This window comes from Hoplias malabaricus, chromosome Y, assembly GCF_029633855.1.
Source record: "Hoplias malabaricus isolate fHopMal1 chromosome Y, fHopMal1.hap1, whole genome shotgun sequence".
In the NCBI taxonomy this organism is placed as follows: Eukaryota; Metazoa; Chordata; class Actinopteri; order Characiformes; family Erythrinidae; genus Hoplias; species Hoplias malabaricus.
This window is the reverse complement of record NC_089820.1, coordinates 12,280,721-12,304,173: the sequence shown is the minus strand read 5'-3', so window position 1 is coordinate 12,304,173 and position 23,453 is coordinate 12,280,721. Positions and strand designations below refer to the sequence as shown.

At 41.2% G+C, this 23,453-nt stretch overlaps 1 protein-coding gene across 2 annotated transcripts in view; it reads left to right on the top strand.

Annotated features, from left to right (window-relative positions):
* LOC136679017 (reticulon-4 receptor-like) overlaps nt 1-22,584 on the top strand; it is a 99,232-nt gene extending 76,648 nt beyond the window's left edge. Inside the window, exons 1-2 of one of the 2 annotated variants that reach the window (XM_066657267.1) lie at nt 7,210-7,284; nt 20,434-22,584. In XM_066657267.1, the coding sequence (XP_066513364.1) occupies nt 7,224-7,284; nt 20,434-21,824 (1,452 nt within the window). In that variant the 5' untranslated portion in view covers nt 7,210-7,223 and the 3' untranslated portion in view covers nt 21,825-22,584. Of the gene's footprint in view, nt 1-7,209; nt 7,285-20,433 lie in introns of those variants that run through there. The other variant, XM_066657268.1, reaches the window with a different exon arrangement.
* The last annotated feature ends 869 nt before the right edge of the window (nt 22,585-23,453 follow it).

The following is a 23,453-nucleotide window of genomic DNA, read 5'->3' as shown; positions in this document are numbered from 1 at the left end:
AGTATGGGATGAATTGGAGTTGAGTTTTTGATCCAGAACTAATTATTAAGGACCACCTGGTAACTCGCAAGATGATGCAGTGGTCTGCTTTTACATGATGGTAGTAGCAAATTCATTGTTTGTGTTAGTCATCCCCTAGTCCTTCAGCGGCGATGGGACGTCACCAACAGGGTGCAGTTGGCTCATGGTTTTCATTTGTTGACTCTTCTCAGTCCAGCAGTGACACTGAGGATTTTAAAAACTCAGGAAACACTGCTGTGTCTGATCCCGACATACTAGCACCACATCAGTGTCACAGCAGCACTGAGAATGATCCGGCACCCAACTCATACCTGGTCTTGTGGTGATCCTGGGTACTGAAGGGCAGGGTGAAAGGGGGCTAACAATGGATGCAGAGAACCAGATGGACTCTACCACTACAGAGTGCTTCTGTATGGTTAGTGGAGCTGATAAAATAGTGAATGTAGATACAAGGTAAGTGATCCTAATCCAGTGATAGCTCAGTGTTTAAATTACTGACAGCTTGAGCATTGAAGTGAGGGAGCATGTTGTTGCACTGAATCTCCAATGCATCATGATGCCAGAGCCGAGCCACATAGTGACCTCCCATCACTGCGGAAGGGCACAGATGCCCTCATCACATTTCAGGGTAATTCTCACTGTTGTGCCCATAATATTTGAGAGCAGCAAGTACAGGTTAGCATCAGCTCTGAAAAATTTATGAAGGAGGGGGAAAAGTGCCTACGGTAATCATGAAATCTTGATTCCCCAGCGGCTGAACTGCAGCTAGGGAGGTCTGTGAAAGAGGGAAGGGGGACTATAAATAGAAATCTGTTGTCACATTAAAATTGTACCTTTAAAAGAGACAAACAGAATTCTTAACGTTACACCACATAAGTGATTATATAACAAACTAATGTAAGCTACTGAGTGAACTGGATGACAGACTATTGGCCTAATTGTATTGTCAAGCCATTAGCAGGTTATGCAAACCACTCTCTACTAAGACGCTAGTCTAAAATTGCACATCTTAAACACTGTCTAAACACTGTGGAAAATCAAATCTCTATATGTGCCAGCATCCGGAAATAGCTGTTTCAGTATTTGGACTGGGCGTAGGAGTGAGTGTGGTGTAAATCGGAAGGGGATGAAGTCAATGTGTGTGATGTGGGTGTATGGTGTAAGAATGCTAGGAGCTCTTTTGTGCCGCTTTACATCCGGTTTGTTTATGATGCATCTGTGGTTGGTTTTGTTTTGAACTTTTAATGCCTTCTATAACTTTTAATACTGAGACCTACTGTACTAGCTGACCATAGTACCATGCCCTAGTGACTATCTTATTGTAGTACTTGAGTAGTGGAGAAGACCCAGGCTGGGAGCTCACCACGATAGTGGAGTGGATTGAGGTAGCAGTAGAGTTGACTAGGCCAGATTTCATGAGGCATCTTCTATCACGGTGGTCAAGCCATGAACTTTTGAGTAACTTACTGAGACCTGACCTATGGACTTTTTCACCATGGTGCTGGGGACCATTCGGCTCTGAACCAGTGTTTTTCCCGCCATATGTGTGGAGTTGAATTGGCCCACAAGCCAGGGTTTTTTTCTCACCCTGGTAGCACTTTTGACTTGACCAAAAGCCAGGGACCTTCTCACCATATTAGCTGAGTTTGACTGCGACAATACTTGGGATTTCTTGTGGGAGCTTCATGAGATCGTCACCTGGCATGTTTTTTTTTAGTGAACAACTGTGGCCTCGTCAAGAGTTAATTTGTAGAACTGCCTTCTTAATGTGTTTGAGACCATATCTTTGGTTGTGCAGAGGTAGGGGCTGGTACACAGTTCTCTACAGTGAATAGCCCGGCTCCACCAATGCCTAATGAGATGTGTCCAAACTTTTGACTGGTACTGTACATTAGAGTTGCCAGTAGGGGGAAATATGAGTGTGTGTGTGTGTGTATTTCACTGAACAAACACTGGATTATGAATACCTATCTACACTCACTGTCCAATTTAGTGATTAAAAAGTATGCAGAGCAACTAATGGTCATGTATTTTCAGTGGAGCTGACAACATGGACAATGAGTGTAGACACAAGGTAGATGTTCCTTATCCAGTTGATCACTCAGTGTATACGTGTGGGTTTTGTCTTGTTTGCTGTTGATTCAGAATTATAAACCTACCTTGAGTTTGAAAAGGGTTGAAAAAGAACAATTCTTATATGAAGTGACACCATGAAGTGGAATGATCTTATTGCAATGGTAAATCATATTATCCCCTTCTAGTATTCCTCTCCACAGTGCAATGACTTAAAATAAGCCATATAAATGTCTAGAAATAAGTTATTAGGCAGACAAGATAGGTCTGAATAGAGAAAAGCGCCAGAGCTCCACCTGGGAACCCGTGACAATCAGATAGCAGCCGTTTCTCTTTGTAGTATCTTTAGAAAAGTGTATTTTCAAAGCTATACATATGAAGGGGAATTTTTCTGTAGCCTAAAAACAAGGCCATAACCATTTAAGGTAACAAGAGAGCTGTCCAAGGCAGAGCTGAATACCTAATCACAGCTGTCTGCAGGCAATAAAGTGAGCACTTTCCCTGTATGGTGTTTTGGCTATGACACACTTGAGCCGTATCATCTAACCAGCTTCGTGACCACAGAGAGTGGCATCTACACCACGGCTCTTCCTCAGCCACTTCATCACAAGAGTTAAATATTGACAGCTGACAGCTCCACTGTGCCACTCAGCTACTTTGCACTGGAGTTCATCGAAATATGATATGCAGGTGCTGGCTACAGGAAGACAGAGTCCCCGCAAAATGCAGCTTTTATGGCTGATGGCACAGTCTGCAGGCACCAATGGATCCTGGCAGTATGAGGGTTTTCTTTCCATATATGTCACAAATGGCACAAAAAAGTCTGCAATGGACTGGTATTAATACTGGTGCCACCTAAGTGGATATTTGCATAAATATCCCAGTGTGAATATGGCTGTGTGGGTGACTGTAAAATATGTAATTGCATTCTTCTCTCACACACAATGCTACCGACCTGGGAGCTTGAAGCCAAGCACCTGCTTCCTCTCAGACATGGGAAGCCAACTACCCCTTCTTTTCAAACCGATGCTAACACCGCTGGGCATTTCAACCCCAACTGCCCAAATCTGCCATGTCATTCAACAGATGCTTGCACTGGCCAGCTCTGAGCTTGTGTAATGGGGAGGGTTGGGGGGAAGGCATCCTATAAACCCAGAAAACGGAGCCAGTTGTACTGTCCTGGACTCCTGGCCTTGGATATCTGATATATAAATGGCGAATCAACCAGCAATCTCCTAATGTTTGGTCCAATTCTTAGACCACAGCACCCCTGGGGATCCCCTAGATTTCAATAGCACTTTGGGTAGAATCATATTCATTTACACTGCATGTCCAAACCATTGTTTCCCCATCCCACTGCCCCACAGCCAAATGCTGATGTATTTTAAAACCCTGAGCTGACATCTCACTCCAAACATAAGAGATTGTAGAAGCAGTACACACACAAACACACACGCACACAACAGAATTTATTTATTCCCTTCTAATATTTGTGTTCTACTGAACAAGAAACACTGCACTAATAAAAACATGTTCAGGTCCCAAATCATCACATGTTCACTTGGTGTGGCACGGGTAGTGTCACTCACACAGCTTCAGGACCCTAGGGTTGTGGGTTCGAGCCCCACTCTGGATGACTGTCTGTGAGGAGTTTGGTGTGTTCTCCCATGTTCACTCTGGTTTTTTGTTGGAAGCAATTTCTACCTCTGTTTTCAGTCTCTGCACGTGGACAGGATGACGTAGGTAGATCAGACAGATAGGAAAGCCACCAATCATTTTGTCTGGTCTGACTGAAATGATTGCACAGGGGTTTTACAGGTTAGTGTCGCAGTCACACAGCTCCAGGGGTCTGGAGGTTGCGGATTCGATTCCCACTCCGGGTGACTGTTTGTGAGGAGTTAGTGTGTCCTCCCACAGTCCAAAAACACACGTTGGTAAGTGAATTGGCGACTCAAAAGTGTCCGTAGGTGTGAGTGAATGTGTATGTGTTGCCCTGTGAAGGATATGGGTATGTAACAAAAACTGCCTTTATGTGTAATTCTAAGGTTAGGTTTAGAGTTAAGTTTAAGGGAAGTTTCAAGGCTGATTTTCTAAGCTAGTTAGACAAATACACTATTTATATTAGTAAAATCATATTTTGAATGAAAGAAATGTTCATTTTCAAAACATTTTTGGCTGGAAAGCTGTGTGCCAAAGATATGGAAGAAGACATAATTCATAAATATATAGTAACTCCTGAAAATCACAGCTGCTGCTACTGCACACTGCATGCGTAATTACTCGACCACGCTGAACTGAATTAGCATGTTGACTTGCCCGTCCAAAACCTCATTACCGTACACACCTACAGGATGTCACTCCACAGAAGTTGGGGAGCTTCCAGCATCTAGCCCAACTCAAACACAAAATGAATTGTTTATACTGGGATGAAAGCGATGCACTTGGCACATAGCTGAAGCCTAATTTATGGAAAGAGAAAACACAGTGAGGCATTACAGTTCTGATGGGTTCGGTTTGTCCGCAGAAGTAGATATTTTGAAAACAGCTGCTTGCGGTTCTGAGTATTCTGCTCCTGTTCAGTTAAGGGCTTTTTTTTATTATTAATTTGGCAAGGTAAACAAGCCATATGTTCATTCTTGTACCATACGTCCAACAACTCTTCTACTGACTGATGTCTATTTAAGGTCCACCTGTTGTGGACACAAGCGTTTGCCTGGGCACAGTGCCAACAGATTGGGGATCTTTGAAGCAGCTGCACATGAGTTTTAGGACACCATGCAGCCAGGTCTTAAAGTGCATTTATACATATGATATTAAAGATCAGTCCTATCCAATGTGGACAAAATATATAATGGATGCACATGAAAATCAGCCTTGAACTTAATCCTAAACCATACCACAACCAAAACCATAATCTTAAACATACAAACAATAAACAATAGGCATAAACTTGTCTTGTGTATAACCCTAGCCATAATTCAAAACACTACCCTAAGCCTCAGCTTAATCTAACTCAAAAATCCATAAGCTTAGAAATGGCAGGATTTTCTCTTGCATAACTTTCTCCACAATTTACAGCACTGTATTTGTAATTATTCTTTGGGTAAGCTACATAACAGACAGTGTGGATTTATTGAAACAGCACCACCAGTGGATGGGAGCTTGATAGCTAAATGTAAACTACCAATCACAAGGTAGATATATTAGGGATATCTGGACTGCTACTTTAGGTATTTTATGTACTAAGTTTTGAAGAACCTGTTTTACCATGACCAGTGCCAAATGGGCTAGAGGGGTATAACGCATCTAAAGTTGGGCTGTGGAGTTCTACCTAATACCTGGGAAGGGTAGGAGAAGTCTTCAAATGCTAACATCAGTGTCTGACGATTGTAATGTCTATATTCCTTGATACAGTCAAATCTGCATATCAGTGTTCCAGTATCTAGTGTAAAGCCTTCTTAGCGGCAGGAAAGGGAATGAGGATTGATACTTGTTTTTTTTCCTTCTTCTTTCTTTTTAGTTAGATATGGCTGTCATTTTAATGTCTGTGCGTCTGTAATAAATGATCAGGTGAGCAAAATATAGAGCAAAGGACACACAGAGGTGGATAGTTTTTATACAGTAGCCATTTTGCATTCAGTCTTGGTTCAGTGGCCTGCTAAATGGTGAAAAATCTGCCCTAGATTCAGGCCCTCACCTCAGTCCCTCCAGCTTATTTTCTACCAGGATTTGTATGGCTTTCACACACCCCAGTCATCTCTGGACAAAAAAAAAGCCAATTCTCTCTGATGAAACCTTTTGGACAGCCATAAAAAAACTAAATAATGCAGAAAGATCAAGTCAAATCGAAACACAAGTGGAAGTGTCTAGACTAGACGATTAGAACAATTTTCTGCATAAGCATCAAATAGTTCACTCATTACAAAGTCAGTAGTTTGGAAAATGAATGGCACACTAAAAAGGCTGCTTCAATTTGTTTTATTTTTGGTGCTTCTTTCCTGGACCAAACAGCTTGTTATATTACAACAGGGCTTTTGCATTTCTTCGCCTTTGTGCTTCCTTTACAAAGCCTCTTCAGAATGGCTAAACAGGTTTTCCATTTTTCGTTTGTTTGTTTTCCTTTATTTCCAGCAGCAATAAAATCACAATTTATATTCCATAACAATTTGTACCATAAGACCCAAAGCTTGGAAAAAAATCAATGATTATTGTTTATTGCCTCATTACTCAATTTCCTTCCTACCAGAGCACTGCGAAATGGAATAACGCTAAAAGTTTGCAGTGTTTTTATTTCCTCAGTCAGATCATTAGAGTTAGAGGGGTTTTTGTTCACTTTCCTGAAACTTCTCTCCTCAATCTGACACCTCTGTAGCACACTGTTCTGTCAGTACAGCACTTTTGTTGCTCATCCATCATGCATTCAGCTTACGCGTGTTTGTACCGAGACAGTTGTGAAGTTGTTGTGCTTTTGTCCCAAAGCTTATGTTAAGTTTCTTACCAACTTACTTGGAGCTTTCAGGAGTATTACGACACTTTACAAACTAACGTTGATCAGCTTAGTTAAGATCAAACTCGGAATTACAACAGAAAATACAAAGCAACCAAATCTGCAAACTTTAGGATAGATTAGTACAAGGAGCAGCACAGGCATTCAAACTGAAACTGCTGTAAAATGTTGTGAGAAATAGTAGACAATATTGTCATTTCATTTTCATTCTGACATTGTGATTGTCATTGTCAGTCCAAATTTCATGACTGGATGATTGGACATACATGGTTGGACAAGTTAAAAAATATTCCAAAAAAATTCCAAACTTGTTTTTGTAACTTTAAATCACATTGAAATATATGAAAGATATGTTTTGTGGTGCTTCAAATGCCATACAGACATTTCCGTAGGAGTGTATAATAATTGTGGTGGTAGCTCAGTGAAAAATTGTTTAAAAAAAAAACAAGATTCCACTTTGAAGACATAGAAATGCTTTGGATTTTCCAAACACTGTTCAATCCAAGCTGCTGGAATCTGCAAGCTTTGCAGAGGTACAGTCCATTCCACAGGTGGCAACAATAACAATCTCTTTAGCCGCCTTAAACAAAGGTACCCAGAAGAGCATGCAGAGAGGCTAACGATGCATGGCATCACAACCGAGTTCATCGTGCTCAGACTCTGCTTTACACACACAGTCAGAGGTAAGTACAGGACTTAAACAAACACTTCCCACTGAAGCATTGAAGAGAATTACTCCATATGACCACTCAAGCAAACACTGGAAATGGATGGCATGTTTCTGCCAAAGCCACTGCACAGTCCCAATTAAAACAAGCTATCTACAGGATTATATAACCAAGAAAAACACTTTCAGAGATTACTGCAGCAAGAGGTACTGGAAGTTGATGAACTCGAGTTTCCTGTTGGAGCCTCAGCATCCAGTAAATTTATAACTGAACAGACAGCCTCAGATGTATAACTACCCTGAAGTGTAAAGGGTGGCTCGGTGCAGCATGCTACCAGCAAGGAGCAGCAGCCGCGCTCCTCTGGAGAAAAACTCCAAATCCCATAATGCTCTGGGGTGATTGCCCAAAGTATGCTCAGCTGTAGGGATGGCTATTTGGACCCAGAGACCCCCTGAGAAAATGTTGCACATTTGTAGAGGATCAGCTGGTAACTGGGACAAAAGAGAACAGAAAAAAAGGAAATGTCAGAAAATGAAAGCATAGGAAAGAGAACAAAACAGAGAAAAAAAACAGAGAAAACAGATACCAGTGCAAAAAGGACAGAAAATAAAAATAAAAAATAGAGCAAAAGATGAGAAAAAGAAAATACTTTAGAGCTTAAGAAAAAAAGAGAACGGCTTAATTTTTGTTCTTTTACCTGTTAGAAAAACATCCTTTGTTTGGCATTTTGTTTGTAATTTCCCACAACTTTCCCAATTACAATCTGAGGTAGTGAATTCCAGCATACTTTTTTATGTTTATTGGATACTTTCAGCATGTTTCCTCTCTTTTTAAATATTTAACCCAGTTTATCAACCAAACAGGGCCACACAACCCTGCACTCTGGTCCTCGTACATATCCGCTGTGGCACGAAGACCTTAGCTGAGACAGCTAAGTTTGAGTTTTGGGTTCCATGGGGAAGAAGAAGGGGTTAAAAAAATGGGGTCATCTTAAACTTGCTCACAACAAACTTGAAGCATTAGGTTTAAACCTAAAAGCTATGAACTAATTCTCAGTAAGACAGACACAAGTTAAATATGGTAGAGACTGATAAGAATGATAGCTTTGTTTTGAAACATAGCCAATTAGCACCGCAGCATGACAGCTAGCATAATGAGACGAAGTGATGATGGATGTAATGGAATAATATGAATTATGTATAGGTGACGGGGGCTGATGTAGGCCTCCTTTTCTTTTCTGTACAATAGCAGGAAAAGCCCCTGAAACCAGGTTTAATCATCGTTGCACTGAACTACAATTTACTGTTGACTCACATGTAACCCATGTGTGGCAGTGAACACACACATACACACGCATACTTATACATTTTCCCTGACTCCAGATGTGGTGGTGGTGTGTTAGTTTGTGTTATACCAGTAAGAATGGATCAGAGCTGCACACAGCAGTGGTAGTGGAGTTTTCAAACTCACTGTGTCCATTGTCTGTCTACTCTATTAGACACACTTACTGTGTTGGTCCACCTTGTAGATGTAAAGTCAGAGACAGTAGCTCATTTGTTGCTACACACTGTGTTGGTCATCCTCTAGCTCTTCATCAGTGACCGCAGGACACTGTCGGATATTTTTGGTTGATGGACTATTCTCAGAACAGCAGTGACACTGTGTTTGATCCACTTGTAACAGCACAACACACACTAAAACAACACCACCATGACACTGTCACTGCAGCACTGAGAATGATCCACCACCCAAATCATAACTGCTCTGAGGTGGTCCTCTGTGGTTCCTGACCGTTTGAAGAACAGGGTGAAAGGGGGCAAATATGGTCAGTGGAGCTAATAGAATGGACAGTGATGTACTATACAGCTTTAATCAGTTATCAGTTTCAGTTCTGGCCAAGAGATTCTGTATTTGTTCATAACTAAATGCTCTAATTATTGTTATTGAACCTTGTGTGTGTGTGTGTGCGCACGCGTGTGTGTGTGTATAGGACTCTATGAAATCTCTTTATCATCTGCTTTACTCACAGTGTGTGGTCCATGGCTTCTATAGATTCGCCAGCAGTTGTAGATGAAAATAAGTTTTGAAACATTGTTCTCTGTCTAAGACTGTGCTCATTGCCGCAGCAACAGAGCTAGAGTTTCAAATGAAACATTTGTTTGGTTGAACTAGGGCCTTTGCTTGAATCCGCGAGGGTCTTCTGTGAAAGCTCTGGTAGCTCCTGGCTAAGGCTGTTTCTGATAGTGCTTATGAATGTAGGAAATATTCCCCATTTGTCTGTCTGATGTTTAGTTTGGGTGATTCGTTAGAGATAGGGCGGGGTGGGTATGGGCTACAAATAATATGTTCAAGCTGTTTTAAAACTTAAAAGTTATTAAAAAAAGAAATAATACAAATATGCTTAACAGAAGAATAGAGCTACAAAAATAAAAAGCAATTTCTCTGGAAGGAAAAGCTATTGTTGGATCTATCTTGTTGTAATAAAAGCATAACCTGTGTTCCAGTGTTTACTAGTACAATGTAAACGGTAATCAAGGCTGTTACCTCATTTACATGCCATTGCAGCAGTAATATGCCACATAACAGTCCCTAACAGGTTATTTTGAGCTTTTACCTTCAAAGAGACGATTTAGAGTACCAAGGATAAGGTTAAACAGGTTCAGGAACTAATTTGTCCACAGTCAGTTATGCTGCTTAAGCAAGTGTGTAAATCGATGGATAGGACACATGGTGAGGGTGTTTAATTGGGGTGTGAGTGTATATGAGGTATATGATGGGATGGTGTGTTTTTTATTGTGATAAATGTAATTAAACTGTTTAATGTGGTGTGTATGATATTGTACTTGTAACAGAGCCATTGTGAGATGCAAGACAAATTTCAGTGCATTGTTTTGGGTTTCCACCATTTTGTAGTAGTGTCTGAGAACATAGTTGAGAATTTTCAGTGCACTTAAACAATCCCACAATGCACTGCAAAGAGTAGTGTACAACCCATGTACACTAGCAGATATCAGATTACCCATAATCCGCTGCATTGTTTGGTAAAAAACCCACATGAGGTTGTGTTCGAAATTGTTTACTATCCTCCTGAATTCAGTTCCCTGTTATAGTGAACTATATAGTGAATAATATAGGGAATAGTGAATAGGGGGCCATTTTGGACACTGTATCATTCATTGCTCACTAGCAGCTCAACACTGACCTTAAGCTATTAATATTGCTACCATGAAAAACAACCAGAATGATTACTGAGGTGGGGTGCTGTTAAAAGAAGTTTAGGAATTTTCTATAGCTGGTCATTCAAACCAAGAACCTTTAAGAGATTTGTGCTATTCTGCTTTTATTGTAGATACACGGACACTGAACCAGTAGGCTATGACCATGTGTATGGTCAGGGTCATTTAGATTCATGTGGCTTGATTTTTGCAATTTCAGGTTCACAAATATTGCAAGTTTTATAATTCCCTTAAAAATAGGGCAATATTATTCATCCTGTATTTATAATGGTCTATACATGTATTTTTATGGTGTTATAGGGTATACTGAATAAAATATAATGCCTGGCATAAGCCAACATAGCTGGTCATTCAAACCAAAAACCTTTAAGAGATTTGTGCTATTCTGCTTTTATTGTAGATACACTGACACTGAACCAGTGTCCTATAATTATATAAAAGTACATTGTGAATTCTATGATAAACTATGACCAGGTTTTGTTTTAAAATGGGTTACAGAGCCAGACACGGTAGTTGCCGAATAACTTAATGTATAGCTTGATCATACATATCTATTATTTTTTTTATTTTTTCCCCTTTTTAACTGACTAGGATTTCAGCAGTATGTGCATATGTGTTTCCTTCTCCTAGCTTTTTTTTTTTTGATCCCTTATGACCCATGTGTCTCTGTTATTCATGAGCCATCTGGACGGCTGGTATCATGAGGGACATACGTGCCCTGATCTGCTCGTTCCTGTTCTGGTGTTAGCAGAAACGCTGTGTGCTCACCACTGTGTGTGCTCACTGTACTGGTCATTTCAGTTCCTTCATCTCTCGTCCTGTATGACACAGGCGGGGACACAGGTGGCAACACGATATATTTTCATGAAATAGAGCCGTGATATGATTACACTATGAAGGACATCATATGTCAAATACTGTAATATTGATATTTTTGTGGTTTGTCACGTGACGCTGAACTGGGCCTCCAAAAGGGAAACCTAATTTACACACCGATTTCCTCAGTTACATCTATGCATATGCATGTATGGTAAGTGTATTAAAATGTGATAATCAGTAAGGACTATACATTGTAATTCATTAATTTCTCCCCTGCAATTTTGTCAGTGTTATTTATACACAGTGGTTATGTGTGCTATCCTACCTAGCTCAAGACTGAAGGAGAACCCTACTGCTAGTCGAGTTATGTCAGCTAACTGGTTAGAGTCACACTGCACCATGGTAGTGTAAGACAACTTGACTGATCTGAGCCTAACTCCTGACCACCGACAGATAAAGCCTCAACTCTCAGTAACCCCACATTGAAGACACACACACACACACACACACACACACACACACACACACACACACACACACACACGGCTTATATAACTTCCACAGGAAAGCATGAAATGAAACAGGACACTCTAGAGCAGCTGCACATGAGCTCAACCCCTAGGATCTGACCCTACTAAATGTCCTCTTGGCTGAATGCCATCAAATCCTGACAGCCATGTTCCCACATCTAGACTATGTAATTTCCTCTCTGTAACCTGTCCAGGTTTCCTCAGTGCATTTCATCCTCCCACTGTGTCCTTTAGCGTCTTTTTTTATTTTTGGGTCCAGGCTTTACGTCTACATCTGCATCTGTTCAAAGGCAGATTTTTTTTTTTTCAGGCATCCATTTTTCATCATCAGACAGATGAGGCTGTAGGTAATTAAATCAGTTTGGTAAATTAAATTTACATGTACAGGCCTGTGAAATGTGCCAGTGAATTCCAACTCATTTCTGTGCCTCGGAGAAATGAGTCTTCACATTGGACTTGGGAACATTTCTCCTATTTTACAGAGGCACCACGTTATCCATTTCTTCGCATAAAGATTTTTCTATTTACATAATTGGAATCAGGGGTAGCTTGAGGATAATGGATGATAAAAATTTGCAGCAGGAGTTTCATCAGGGAGCTGTTTTCAATTGTTATAGCAAATTATGATTATGTGTATCTACGATGAAAATGTGAGATTACAATTTGAACAACTTCTCAACACTGTTAAGGTTTTAGCTTGTTTTGGCTGAGAACTAGGAAATTGAGCAGGCTGTTCTTGACTCTGTGTTTCACTGAACTTCAAAGCGAAAATGGGATGGAAAAGAATGACTATTAACCACTCTCTAGAGCAGCTGCAAGAGTCAAACATTAGCATTCAGCGTATAATCTTTGTGTAAAAATATAGTTTTCCTTTCACTGATGTACGCAAGAAGTTCTGACACCTACCCAGAATGAAATATCAGCCTTAAACCTGTCCTAAACCCAAACATAACCCTAAACCCTAACCCTAATTCCACACAATATACAGCTTTAAAGCATTGTGCTGTAAGGAGAATAGAGTCTCTGTCATTTCTACCCTGGGCACAGCACTTCAGAAACTGCATTATGTAACTTTTGGGAAGAGGTTGTATAAATTACCTGATCATGAGATCAGGTACTGAAGTTAAACCCATTCAACTTCAAATCTCCACTTCAGAGAATGCAGATCCACCGCTCCACTGCCAAAGGCTTCAGGTCTTGATACCCCTCTAGCTGCTGTTTGGCATTGAGCATGGTACAAGCTCTGAATACAGTCTCAGGATCAAGGGCTTCTCAGAAAGGTCCCAGGTTCCTTTGCCAGTTGCAAGAATCGAACAATGGCATTCATTAAACACCAAGTAAAACAGATGTTATGAACGTTTTGCCAACATTGTTCCCACACCATTGTGTCATCTGTACAATGACTAGACTATTGCTGCACTCTCAAGTGGGCCAACCAAGAACAGTCATGTATCTTAGTAACTAATCCACAAATATTAATGGGACACAACACAGTTAAGGTGGCACTACTTTGGGGATTAGCAAAATCAACAGTTCCACTTGTTTGCTGTAACAATTAACAAAGACAAAGCGAGCTAATAGAGCACAGGGCGCAGTGATAAATGACTTGCTGCTGTAATGAGGGAGCCATTTTACTTCCAATGACTTAATCACAGATAGAGGGTTACACAAAAAAGATCATGTTGAATAATGATGGGTTCCAATGATATTAGCTCGCAGCCTTTATTTTGGATCTAAAAATTAAATGTAGCCAGCTAGCTAACACTGCTGTGGGATGGTAATATTTAACTGCTTATTGTCTGTAACTGCTTTATCCCATTAAGGGTCTCGGTGAATCCAGAGCTTACATAGAATAATTGAACTCATCTAAGGTACACACACTGGATTGAGTGCCCGTCTCTCACTGGGCATCACACACTCACAACTATGGACTGTTTATGCAGAACAACAGATAATCTACAGTCTATAATTGTAGAACTACAAATTGCACCCATACATCCAGTGGAGGTGATGTATGGACAATGTATTTAATGTTATAGGTAATTGGTGTATATAGTTGCAGTGGACCATAGTGAGATTTTTTTTTTCCCCATGTGTGTAGGTGCTAGTATAACGTTTATTGCTTGGCTTGTCCAGCTGAAGTAATGTATAAAGGTAGAGTTTAATGAGCTCAGCCATGTCTCAGTCCTCTGAATTCTGAGCACATGTCCACGATAATCATCTGTGTACTTCTGAGATCCTTTGCAACATAATCAATAGCAGGGGGGGATCACACTGGACGTTTCATTGTCCCTCACCCAAACATTTTCCATGCAGAGGCAATACAACCGCGGCTGTAAAAAGTGAGACGAAAGTGCTACATGCTCCATGAGGAGGAAGATGAAGTTGGAAACATTGCAGAATTCGCCCCGTGCTCGGCAGGGACGTATGCAAATGAGCTCGGAGGCAGGGATTGCCACACTTGGCTGCTTCGAGTCAACAAGCTCCCTCCCTCTCTCGCTCATTCTCTGCACTCACGCTTATCTTAAGTGCCTGCTTTGCATTGTTTCTTGTTTTGTTGTCCACGAAAACAGTAATTTAATTAGATGCTGAAGAAGCCGCCTTGATTTTTTTTATCAGGTGCTTGTTGCCTGTCCCGCTGTCGTCTTTTTTATCAAGACGAGTGCTTTGTCAGAGAGAGAGAGAGAGAGAGAGAGAGAGAGAGAGAGAGAGAGAGAGAGAAAAGAGAGAGAGAGAGAGCAGCAATCAGTGCATTTCATGCAAAGCTGAGTGCTTGGAGTTCAGCTTCTCTGTAATGACTCAGAGAAGTCCTCTCCATGCTAAGAGGCGCTTAGGATTGCACTCCTAATAGTCTTGTCACTTGAGAATCCAGTTTTCCCTCTTTTGCAGCGTTAGCAAGCTGTGGATTTAAAAAAAATAAAATAAAATAACATAAAGAGAGGACAGCAGTGTTATGTGCCATGCACTCTGTAATTACGGAAATAACTGGGAGGCAAGGCAAAGCAAGTCATCCAATTTAGTTTCGCACACACATTATATAGAATATACAGAGAAAAAAATTAGACCAGTGCTATTCTGTCTTGATGCAATGTTACACTGCCTCACGTAACTGACCTGACTCCAATGTCAAGCGCATATGCTTTCAGTTCTTCAAAGCAGGGCTCTCTGTCCACACCTCCAAAGTTACTCTTGGAAGTCATGGAGGTTGGCTGCATGATCCATGTTGTCCCACACATACAGTGATGTTGATGTCTGGGCTTTTGTGCAGACAGTCCACTGTTCTCAAAATACCAGCCACTTTCTTTTTTCAGCAATAATGTAGTCACTCTTCCTCTATCTAAAAGCTGTCATCTTTGGGTATCTAACAGGCCTTACACAGTTGTCTCTATATCCCCTGTTAAGACCCACTTCTCTTCTAGGAAGGGTTTATTCAAGATTTTCGATGGTTCAAACATAAAAGTGTTAAACTGAATGACTGTTCTTCTCAAAAGGTACTGGATTGGGCTCCAACATTCCAGAGAACACTAGATAAGATTTTGGGTTTTTGCTCCTGGGGCTCCCTCTAATATAAGGGTTCCTATTCCAAGGGTTTCCTACCCTGCTCCAAAAGTTACATAGTGCAATTTCTACAGTGCTGAGCCTGGAATAACAGCAACTGAGGCTCTTTTCTCCATATTACAGCTCAGGAAACCATCACAAAGCTGTAGTGTTAAGGTAAAAATATTACGTAGCATTCCTTTTTTTGTGTGTCCAAGCTGGGTGCACCCAACTGAATGTCTGTCTCCACAACTGGTACCCCTTGTACAATGTCAAGTGTTTTTTTTTTTCATATTAATTGGAACTGTATACTTATACACAGTGAAACAAAATGCTCCTGCAGGACTGTGGTGAGAGACTCGTGAATCAATACAATATTTAGTTATTTTGTTATTTTGCATGGAACATATTTTGCTATATTTAATATGAATACATATACATGCAATATATGTAGTAATGTGCAGGAATGACAAATATTTACTTTTTTTGTCATTTAAATTGTGCAAAAATATAGGAATTTGGTTGCTTTTGTGCATGACTGTGTGGAGTATCAGTTTGTTCCTACTCTTGAATTCAAGAGTCTGGTGGCTTGAGGGAAGAAAAAGTTACACAGTCTCTCTGTCTATGGAGGACTGAATGCTACACTATTTTTTTTCCAGATGGCAGGAGAAGAGTGTGTGTAAGGCATGTGTAGGGGTCATCAACAATGCGGGAGACTTTGCAGGTGCAGATGGTGGTGTAAATATCTGTGATGGAGAGGAGAGAGACCCTGATGATCTTCTCCTCACTATGCATTGCAGGGTTTTGTGAACGGCAATCAGTGCAATTCCAAAATCAGGTGAAAAGGCAGTAGCACAAAATGCTCTCTATGGTGGTGGTTGTGGGGGAACGGGATGGGCTTCCACAGAAAGATGCTGTTGGGCTATCTTAATTGTGGAACTAGTGCTGAGTATCCAGGTGAGGTCCTTTGGTAAGTACTTGTGGCAATCTCCATAGAAAATCTGTTGGTGTTATATTAGAGTGAGCAGACTGAACCCCTCCATAGTTCAGAAACATGTTGCTGACTTGGTACCAGTCTATTATTCATTGCATCTCTTGTTGATGAGGCCCACCACAGTTGTGACATCTGCAAACAAAATCTGTGCAATGTCGCACAGATGAGTCAAGAGAGTGAACAGCAGTGTTTTAAGCACATAGCCCTGGGGCACCACAGTGCTCAGTGTGGTGATGGTAGAGGTGTTACTCCTGATCCAGATTGTCAGAGGTCTCCCAGAAAGGAATATTAGGATCCAGTTGCAAAGGGCTATGTGCAGGCCCAGTAGGTTTAGCCTGACAATCAGTCAGATGCAGAAAAGTGATGGTGATAAATGCTGAAGTATTTCATGTTGATGGGCATGAGTGCAGTGGGGTGGTAGCTGTTAAGGCAGGACACTGAAAAATTATTTGGCATTGCAATAATGGCAAAGTATGGATTTGAAGGAAGGGTTGAAGATGCCCATGAGGACATCTGCCAGCTGGTCTACACATTCCCTGAGCACACTGCCAGAGATGCTGTCTGGTCTGGTAGCCTTCCAGAGTGTTACTCACATCAACCACAGACAGACAAAGCACCTTGTCATTTCTAGGAGTAGTCTTCCTCACCACCATGTTGCTCTGTGGTTTAAAGCATGTATATTTGTTGATCAGGAAAAATATGGGCAGGAGGCATCACTGTTGCAGCTGATTAATATTGTCCTGCAGTTGGTGATGATCTTAACACCCTGCCACATGTGCTGTTTCTCACCAAATTTCTGGAAGTGACTGTATTCTCTGGACAGGTGCAGGCTGATTCTCTAGTATCTCATGATGGTCTAACTCTAGTTGTGCTTACAAATAGTTAAAGTCGCTAATTATAAAGGAGTCTCTTCAACTATTTGGACAAACACAGCCTATATTTTGATGGCTTGAAGAGTCTAAAAATTACTCAAAAGGGGAGGGTAACTGATGGAAAAATGAAAAGGGAGCAGAAAAAAGGGGGAAACAAGAAAAATATGAAAGAGGCATATGGTCAATGCTAACCAAATGGCCTTTTATGCTGAAGGGTGACTTACGATAAAGGCCATGGGTATGTGACCATCCCAGGGAGCAGATAGTGCTCTGAAATAATTGGAGGACAGTGGATGACATTTCGAGCAACTTTATTCGACGCTAAATAGATGAAAAGCAAGGGGGAAGGCACAGGAGCAGGTTAGCGCGACCGGGGGAAGGCAGAGAAAAGGCGTCTTTGAATGCGGATCTCAGCCACTCTTTTTGTGGGTGTGTGGGTAGTCTGCTAATGACTAGAAGATAAAAAAGAGGAGGCCTGATGGATTCATGAAGCCTAACGCGGAACAGCCTGGCAATAGAATATTTTTATCGGTGGAGAGAGGGTGAGAGAGGAGTGCTATGAAGCAGAAAGAGGGAGAGTCTGACAGCTTTCTGGTACAGGAGGATGACTTTGGTGGTGGGGGTGGGGGTGGGGGCGGTGGTATCTAAGGGAAGAGAGCAGCACAGGGGTGCTGTCAAGCCTCAAGCAAGCTCAGTTTAACAAGCTGCAGGACAGGGTGGGGCTCTTCAAGATGTGCCGAGGATGGCCAAGCTTTGAAACTGGAAGACAGTAGTAAACAGCCTCTGACATCTCTCTGCACACACTAATATACTGACCATTGTTTAACAGACATTTACCATTGTGTAACAGGTACTGAGTAAGAAAACATATACACATGAGCCCCTTCTACCGAACCTTAGTTGATTTGATTGCCTTTAATATTATGATGTTGTGTAAAGGCCAAGAACATGTAGTTAGCCATTTTAGCATGTCCACCTTGTAGTCAACACAATAGCATACCATATATATGTACAGGTGCTGGTCATAAAATAAGAATATCATGAAAAAGTTGATTTATTTCAGTAATTCCATTCAAAAAGTGAAACTTGTATATTATACTCATTCATTACACACAGACTGATATATTTTCAAGCGTTTATTTCTGTTATTTTGATGATTATAACTGACAACTAATGAAAACCTTCAAAGCAGAAATGTTATGCCATTGTGTTGACTGCTTCTTCAGGCTCAGATTCAGCTAGGGTTTTTTATGTCATAAACCTATGACCCATTTTTATTGAGAGTGCAATTTCCATATACTTAGCATACTGCTACAGAGGAAAAAAGAGGACATTGCATGCTAACTTTAGCAATTTTATACAGAAGGTTGATATGTGTTGCATTTTCAGTTGCAAAGGTGCTAAAAGAGAAGTGTCTAGGCATGGTGGAGCTGGAGTGTCCAAGGGAGGAGAGCATCACAGGGTGGCTGTCAAGCCTAAAGCAGGCTGTTTAAAGCTGCAGGACAGGAAGGCTGAGATTTTGTTTGCAAAGTTTATAAAAGAGAAGTGATGAGTGTGATTAATGATGTAGAGGCAGAGCTCCAGGGGCAGGGACCATTTGCATATTCAAGGACCTGCTTGTACTGAATGAAGGTGAAGGTGTAGGTGTAGAGTTACATTTCTGACAGCAGGCGATTATTTTATTTATAATTATTTCTAAGAATATTGTATAGTTATATATGAAAACTATAATAAGATATATTAACACAATAGAGATTATTCTGGCTTTATGTGCAAAAAGGGAGGGTACAAACTTATGAAAATACATTCAAATGTTGTATGTTCATTTTTGCACAGTATGCCAAGGAAAAAAAGGGAACTTGGCAAGTAGAGGAAGGGCAATGTATATATATATATATATATATAAAAAAAAACACGCTGCAAAACAATGAGAATAACGATAAGATTATGCATTGTTTTCAGTTTGATTGACTGATTATTCAGTCATAATAATAACAGCAGTAATAATAGTAAAAAGGACATATGAGCTTCAGGAATATTAGCAAATCCTTCAAAGTGGATCCAGAATTACTTTAAATGATTGACTGCATGACAAGACAGCAGTCTAAGGGGTTAAATATGCAACCCTTTCAACTTTCTGTAATCTGATGTTATTTAAATCACTGCAAATTGCTTCTAGCAACAAACATTCTCATCTCCACATAAAAATATAAAACCTGATAATGAAAAAGAAATCACAGCAGGAAAGTGGGCAAGTCGTGCTTGCCTGGATCTTAACTAGCTTTAATTGGGTTACCATTACATAACTCGGAATTGCTTATTACAGTCTTGGATCTTGTATCAGAGCTTTGCTAAAACAGTTCAAGAATGCCCACACCTACAGTGCTCCAACATCCTTCTCCAAGGCCCTGATAAAAAATAAATCCCACAGGGCACACTTCCAGTCACAAAGGCACGAAGGGACCCACCACTGCACTTATCTTCCTTAGGACAGACTAAAATGTCAAAGCCTTTGCCATGCCGAAGCATGATTAGTTCCACCTTCCCTATTAGTGCCAGCTAATTTTGCGCAAGGCACATTCTTATGTTTAATTTATCAGCACTCCCAAACGCCTGGCTCCTCATGCTTGCATTGGCTGATAGATGGGAATGGGTCCCAAGGCGAAGATATCAGCCAGTAGTGCTTCCTTCACAGGCAGACTGCAGCCGGCCATCTTAGAGGAGCTGGGTTGCAAAGCGGATAATTGAAACATACTTGAAGGCGGTTGGTGAATCCAAGAGCTGCGCCTTTCTCTTCTCTACATGAAACATTCAGAGGTTGCGTAAGGATTGGTTGTTATCTTTTCTGAGACAAATGACCCAAGTGACTTGAAACATTTGCAAGAATAATGCATTAAACTTTCCATTTTCATGACCATTTTCTCCTTTTGACTTCTCCATTTCATAATAACTGGTATGCTCTTGAAATCAAGCACCCTTATCATCCTCCCACCCTGGCATAATTGTTTGACAGATATTCAGGCGACTAATTCAATTATGACTACACTCCTTATAACTGTGCTTCAGTAATGAAGCTATAATTAGCTCTTTTATGTGCTGCAGTAGCACAAGATGATAAGCAGTTATGGTCTCAGTCTGAAAACTGACCCCCATGGTTCTCTGTCTTCTCTCCCCAGGCGGCCGACTCTTCTGCCTGGTGCTATGGCTGAACCTGGTGCCAGCATTGAATGGCTGCCCGGCCAAATGTGTGTGCTACAGCGAGCCGAGGCCGACTGTGGCCTGTCAGCAGCAGGGTCTGTTCTCTATTCCCACTGAAATCCCAGTCCGCAGCCAGCGGATATTCCTCCAGAGCAACAAACTGACGGTGGTCCGTTCCACCAGCTTTAGCTCTGTGCATAATCTCACCGTCCTCTGGATGTACTCCAACAACATCAGCCACATCGAGGCCGGGGCTTTCTATGGCCTAGAGAGACTGGAGGAGCTGGATATTGGCGACAACAGCAACCTTCGCATCATCAGTCCTTCAGCATTCCGAGGACTGACAAAGCTGCACACCTTGCACCTGCACAGGTGCGGACTGTCTGAGCTCCCCGTAGGGGTGTTCCGCGGACTGTCCTCGCTGCAGTACCTGTACTTACAGGACAATAACCTTCTAGCCCTGCACGACGACACTTTCTTGGATCTGGCCAACCTCACTTACCTGTTTCTGCACAACAACAAGATTAAGGTGGTGACGGATCACATGCTGCGAGGATTGACCAACCTGGACCGCCTGCTCCTGCATCAAAACCGTATCATCCATGTGCAGCAGCGGGCCTTTGGCGACCTTGGCAAGCTAACCACCTTGTTTCTCTTTTACAACAACCTCACCATGCTGAGTGGGGAGTCGATGGACCCTCTGGTGTCACTCCAATACCTACGGCTCAATGGGAACCAATGGATTTGCGATTGCCGGGCCAGGCCGCTCTGGGACTGGTTCAAACGCTTCAAAGGCTCCAGCTCTGAGCTGGAATGTCACCTCCCAATCACTCTTGTGGGGAAGGACCTGAAACGCCTTAAAGGCAGTGACCTGGAAGGATGTGTGGAGACCAAGACACGTTCGGGAAAGTTCCACTCCCTTGACGACCCTTTGGGAGAGAGCATTCCAAGGTGTTGTCTTTCAGATAGTGACAAATCGTCCATCATCTCCAGCAAGTCCATCCCTGACCCTTCATCTTACAACAGCCGGCAGATCACCAACAACCCACAGAAAGAAAAAGAGAACATATCCAAGACGAAGGTGCGAGAAGTGGAACGGATAAAGAATGACACTCGCGGCAAGCAAGGAGTAAGTCTCAATGACGGGCCACTGGGAACCCTTTCCAACAGTCTCGACCAGTCTCTGGACAAACTCAACCCTGAACTGTTGGACGATCTGGAGCCCTCGACAGCACCATCAAAAAAGAAAAAAAAGTGTTCCAAAAAGCCAAAATCAGACCAGTCATGTCTGAAGGGTCATGGATCTACGCTTAGAGCACTTGGCCTTCTCTTTTTCCCCATGTTCTGGTTGTCCTTAACCATGTCTTAGTTGGAATTGGAGCAAATTCTTGGATCATATTTTGCTCATGACAATGACACACAGAAATACCTACAGTAACTTACACATGCAGGCAGAGACTGTAAGAAGGGGGATTGTGAGCTTGGACCCACACGGTCAAGAAGACACAATAATTTATGAAGCTAAAGACACATTAAGAAATGGATGCCTTTACAGAACCCATACGATCTAATGTATATAAAAAAACAAACTCAGTGCCCAAATGTTTGTTCTATGTACTTTTAAATGTGCTGTGTTTAAGCAACACTGCAGAGAGAGTCCTCCTCCCCTTTACCTGCAAAAGCTTACACTGACCAGAAAGTGACTCCTGTAGACAAACCCACTAAAAAAAATAAAGAAAAAAACAATAACAAAAAAATACAAATATGAAAAAAAAAAATAAGGAAATAAGAAAAAAAAATAAAGAAATAAAGCAACCAGAGAGCCGAAAGCACACGGGAATGTTGCAGGTATGAGACAAAGACATGATTTCTGCTCCCAATGTTTATGTTTTCTTTTTTGTTATTTTTTGCTTTTTCTTCAGAGTGAAACATTTGTTCAAACTGTTATGATTTTTTTATGTTTATAAGTATTTCAGTAAAGACAAATGTTTAATTATCCCCAGAAAACTTGCAGAGTCCTGTGGGCGTCACAACGCTTTTTCCATGTGGCGTCTGTCAAAGGAATGCTGTCTAACTGTTCACTGAGATTGCGATGGAATTATAGATATGCATTTTATTTTACTGGTGTACAAGCATAAATATATTACAAATAAAATATCTCGTTTTGTATAGCGGGTTTATTATTATGCACAATGTCATAGACAGTTCAATGGTTAGCTGGAAAGATTAGCAAAAGTCGGGCAAACTAGAGCAAAGGTAACTGTGGAGGAATGAATTGGGCTTACGGATTCATTTCAGAATCAGCTCTTGGAGGACAAGATGCAATTAGTTAATGGGACACCATATCATGTAATCATCAAAGCAAGGGCGAAACAGAGGTTCATTTTGCAATCAAGGAAACAGGGGAAGACTGCGGTCCATTAACAGACCTCAAAATATCTGCTAATGAGTGAAATTTGAAATGGGATAAAGGAATGCTGGCAGCACAGTGGTATTGCAGGTAGTGTCTCGACAACACAGCTTTAGGGTTCTGAGGTCATAGGTTCAATCCTTGCCTCAGGTCACTGTGAGGACTTTGCCATGTTCTCCCTGTGTCAGGGGAGGGGAACAAATGCCGGGTAACACTTAATCTGTCACAGGAAATGCAGCAGGATATTTAATGATCTCAGAGATTCAGGACTTGGAAATGGCACCACCAATGGACAAATGCTAACTTAGTAATCATAAAATAACAACAATTAGACCTATATGATTATTTTGGGGATAAACATGATGAAGCTTCATATGTCTGGTTCCTCTCTTCATTGAAATATTTTGACACTGGTTCTCAGTGAGTGGATTATGAAGAATTATGAAACTTGGGAGACAAAAAGACTAGACAATCTGAAAGGTTCTAGAAAAAAAGATAGGTATAAACCCAAAATATTTATAAAACCTGAAAATTTTGTTGGAACATAATTAAACTTCAAAGAAAAATGAATAAATAAATAAGGAAATA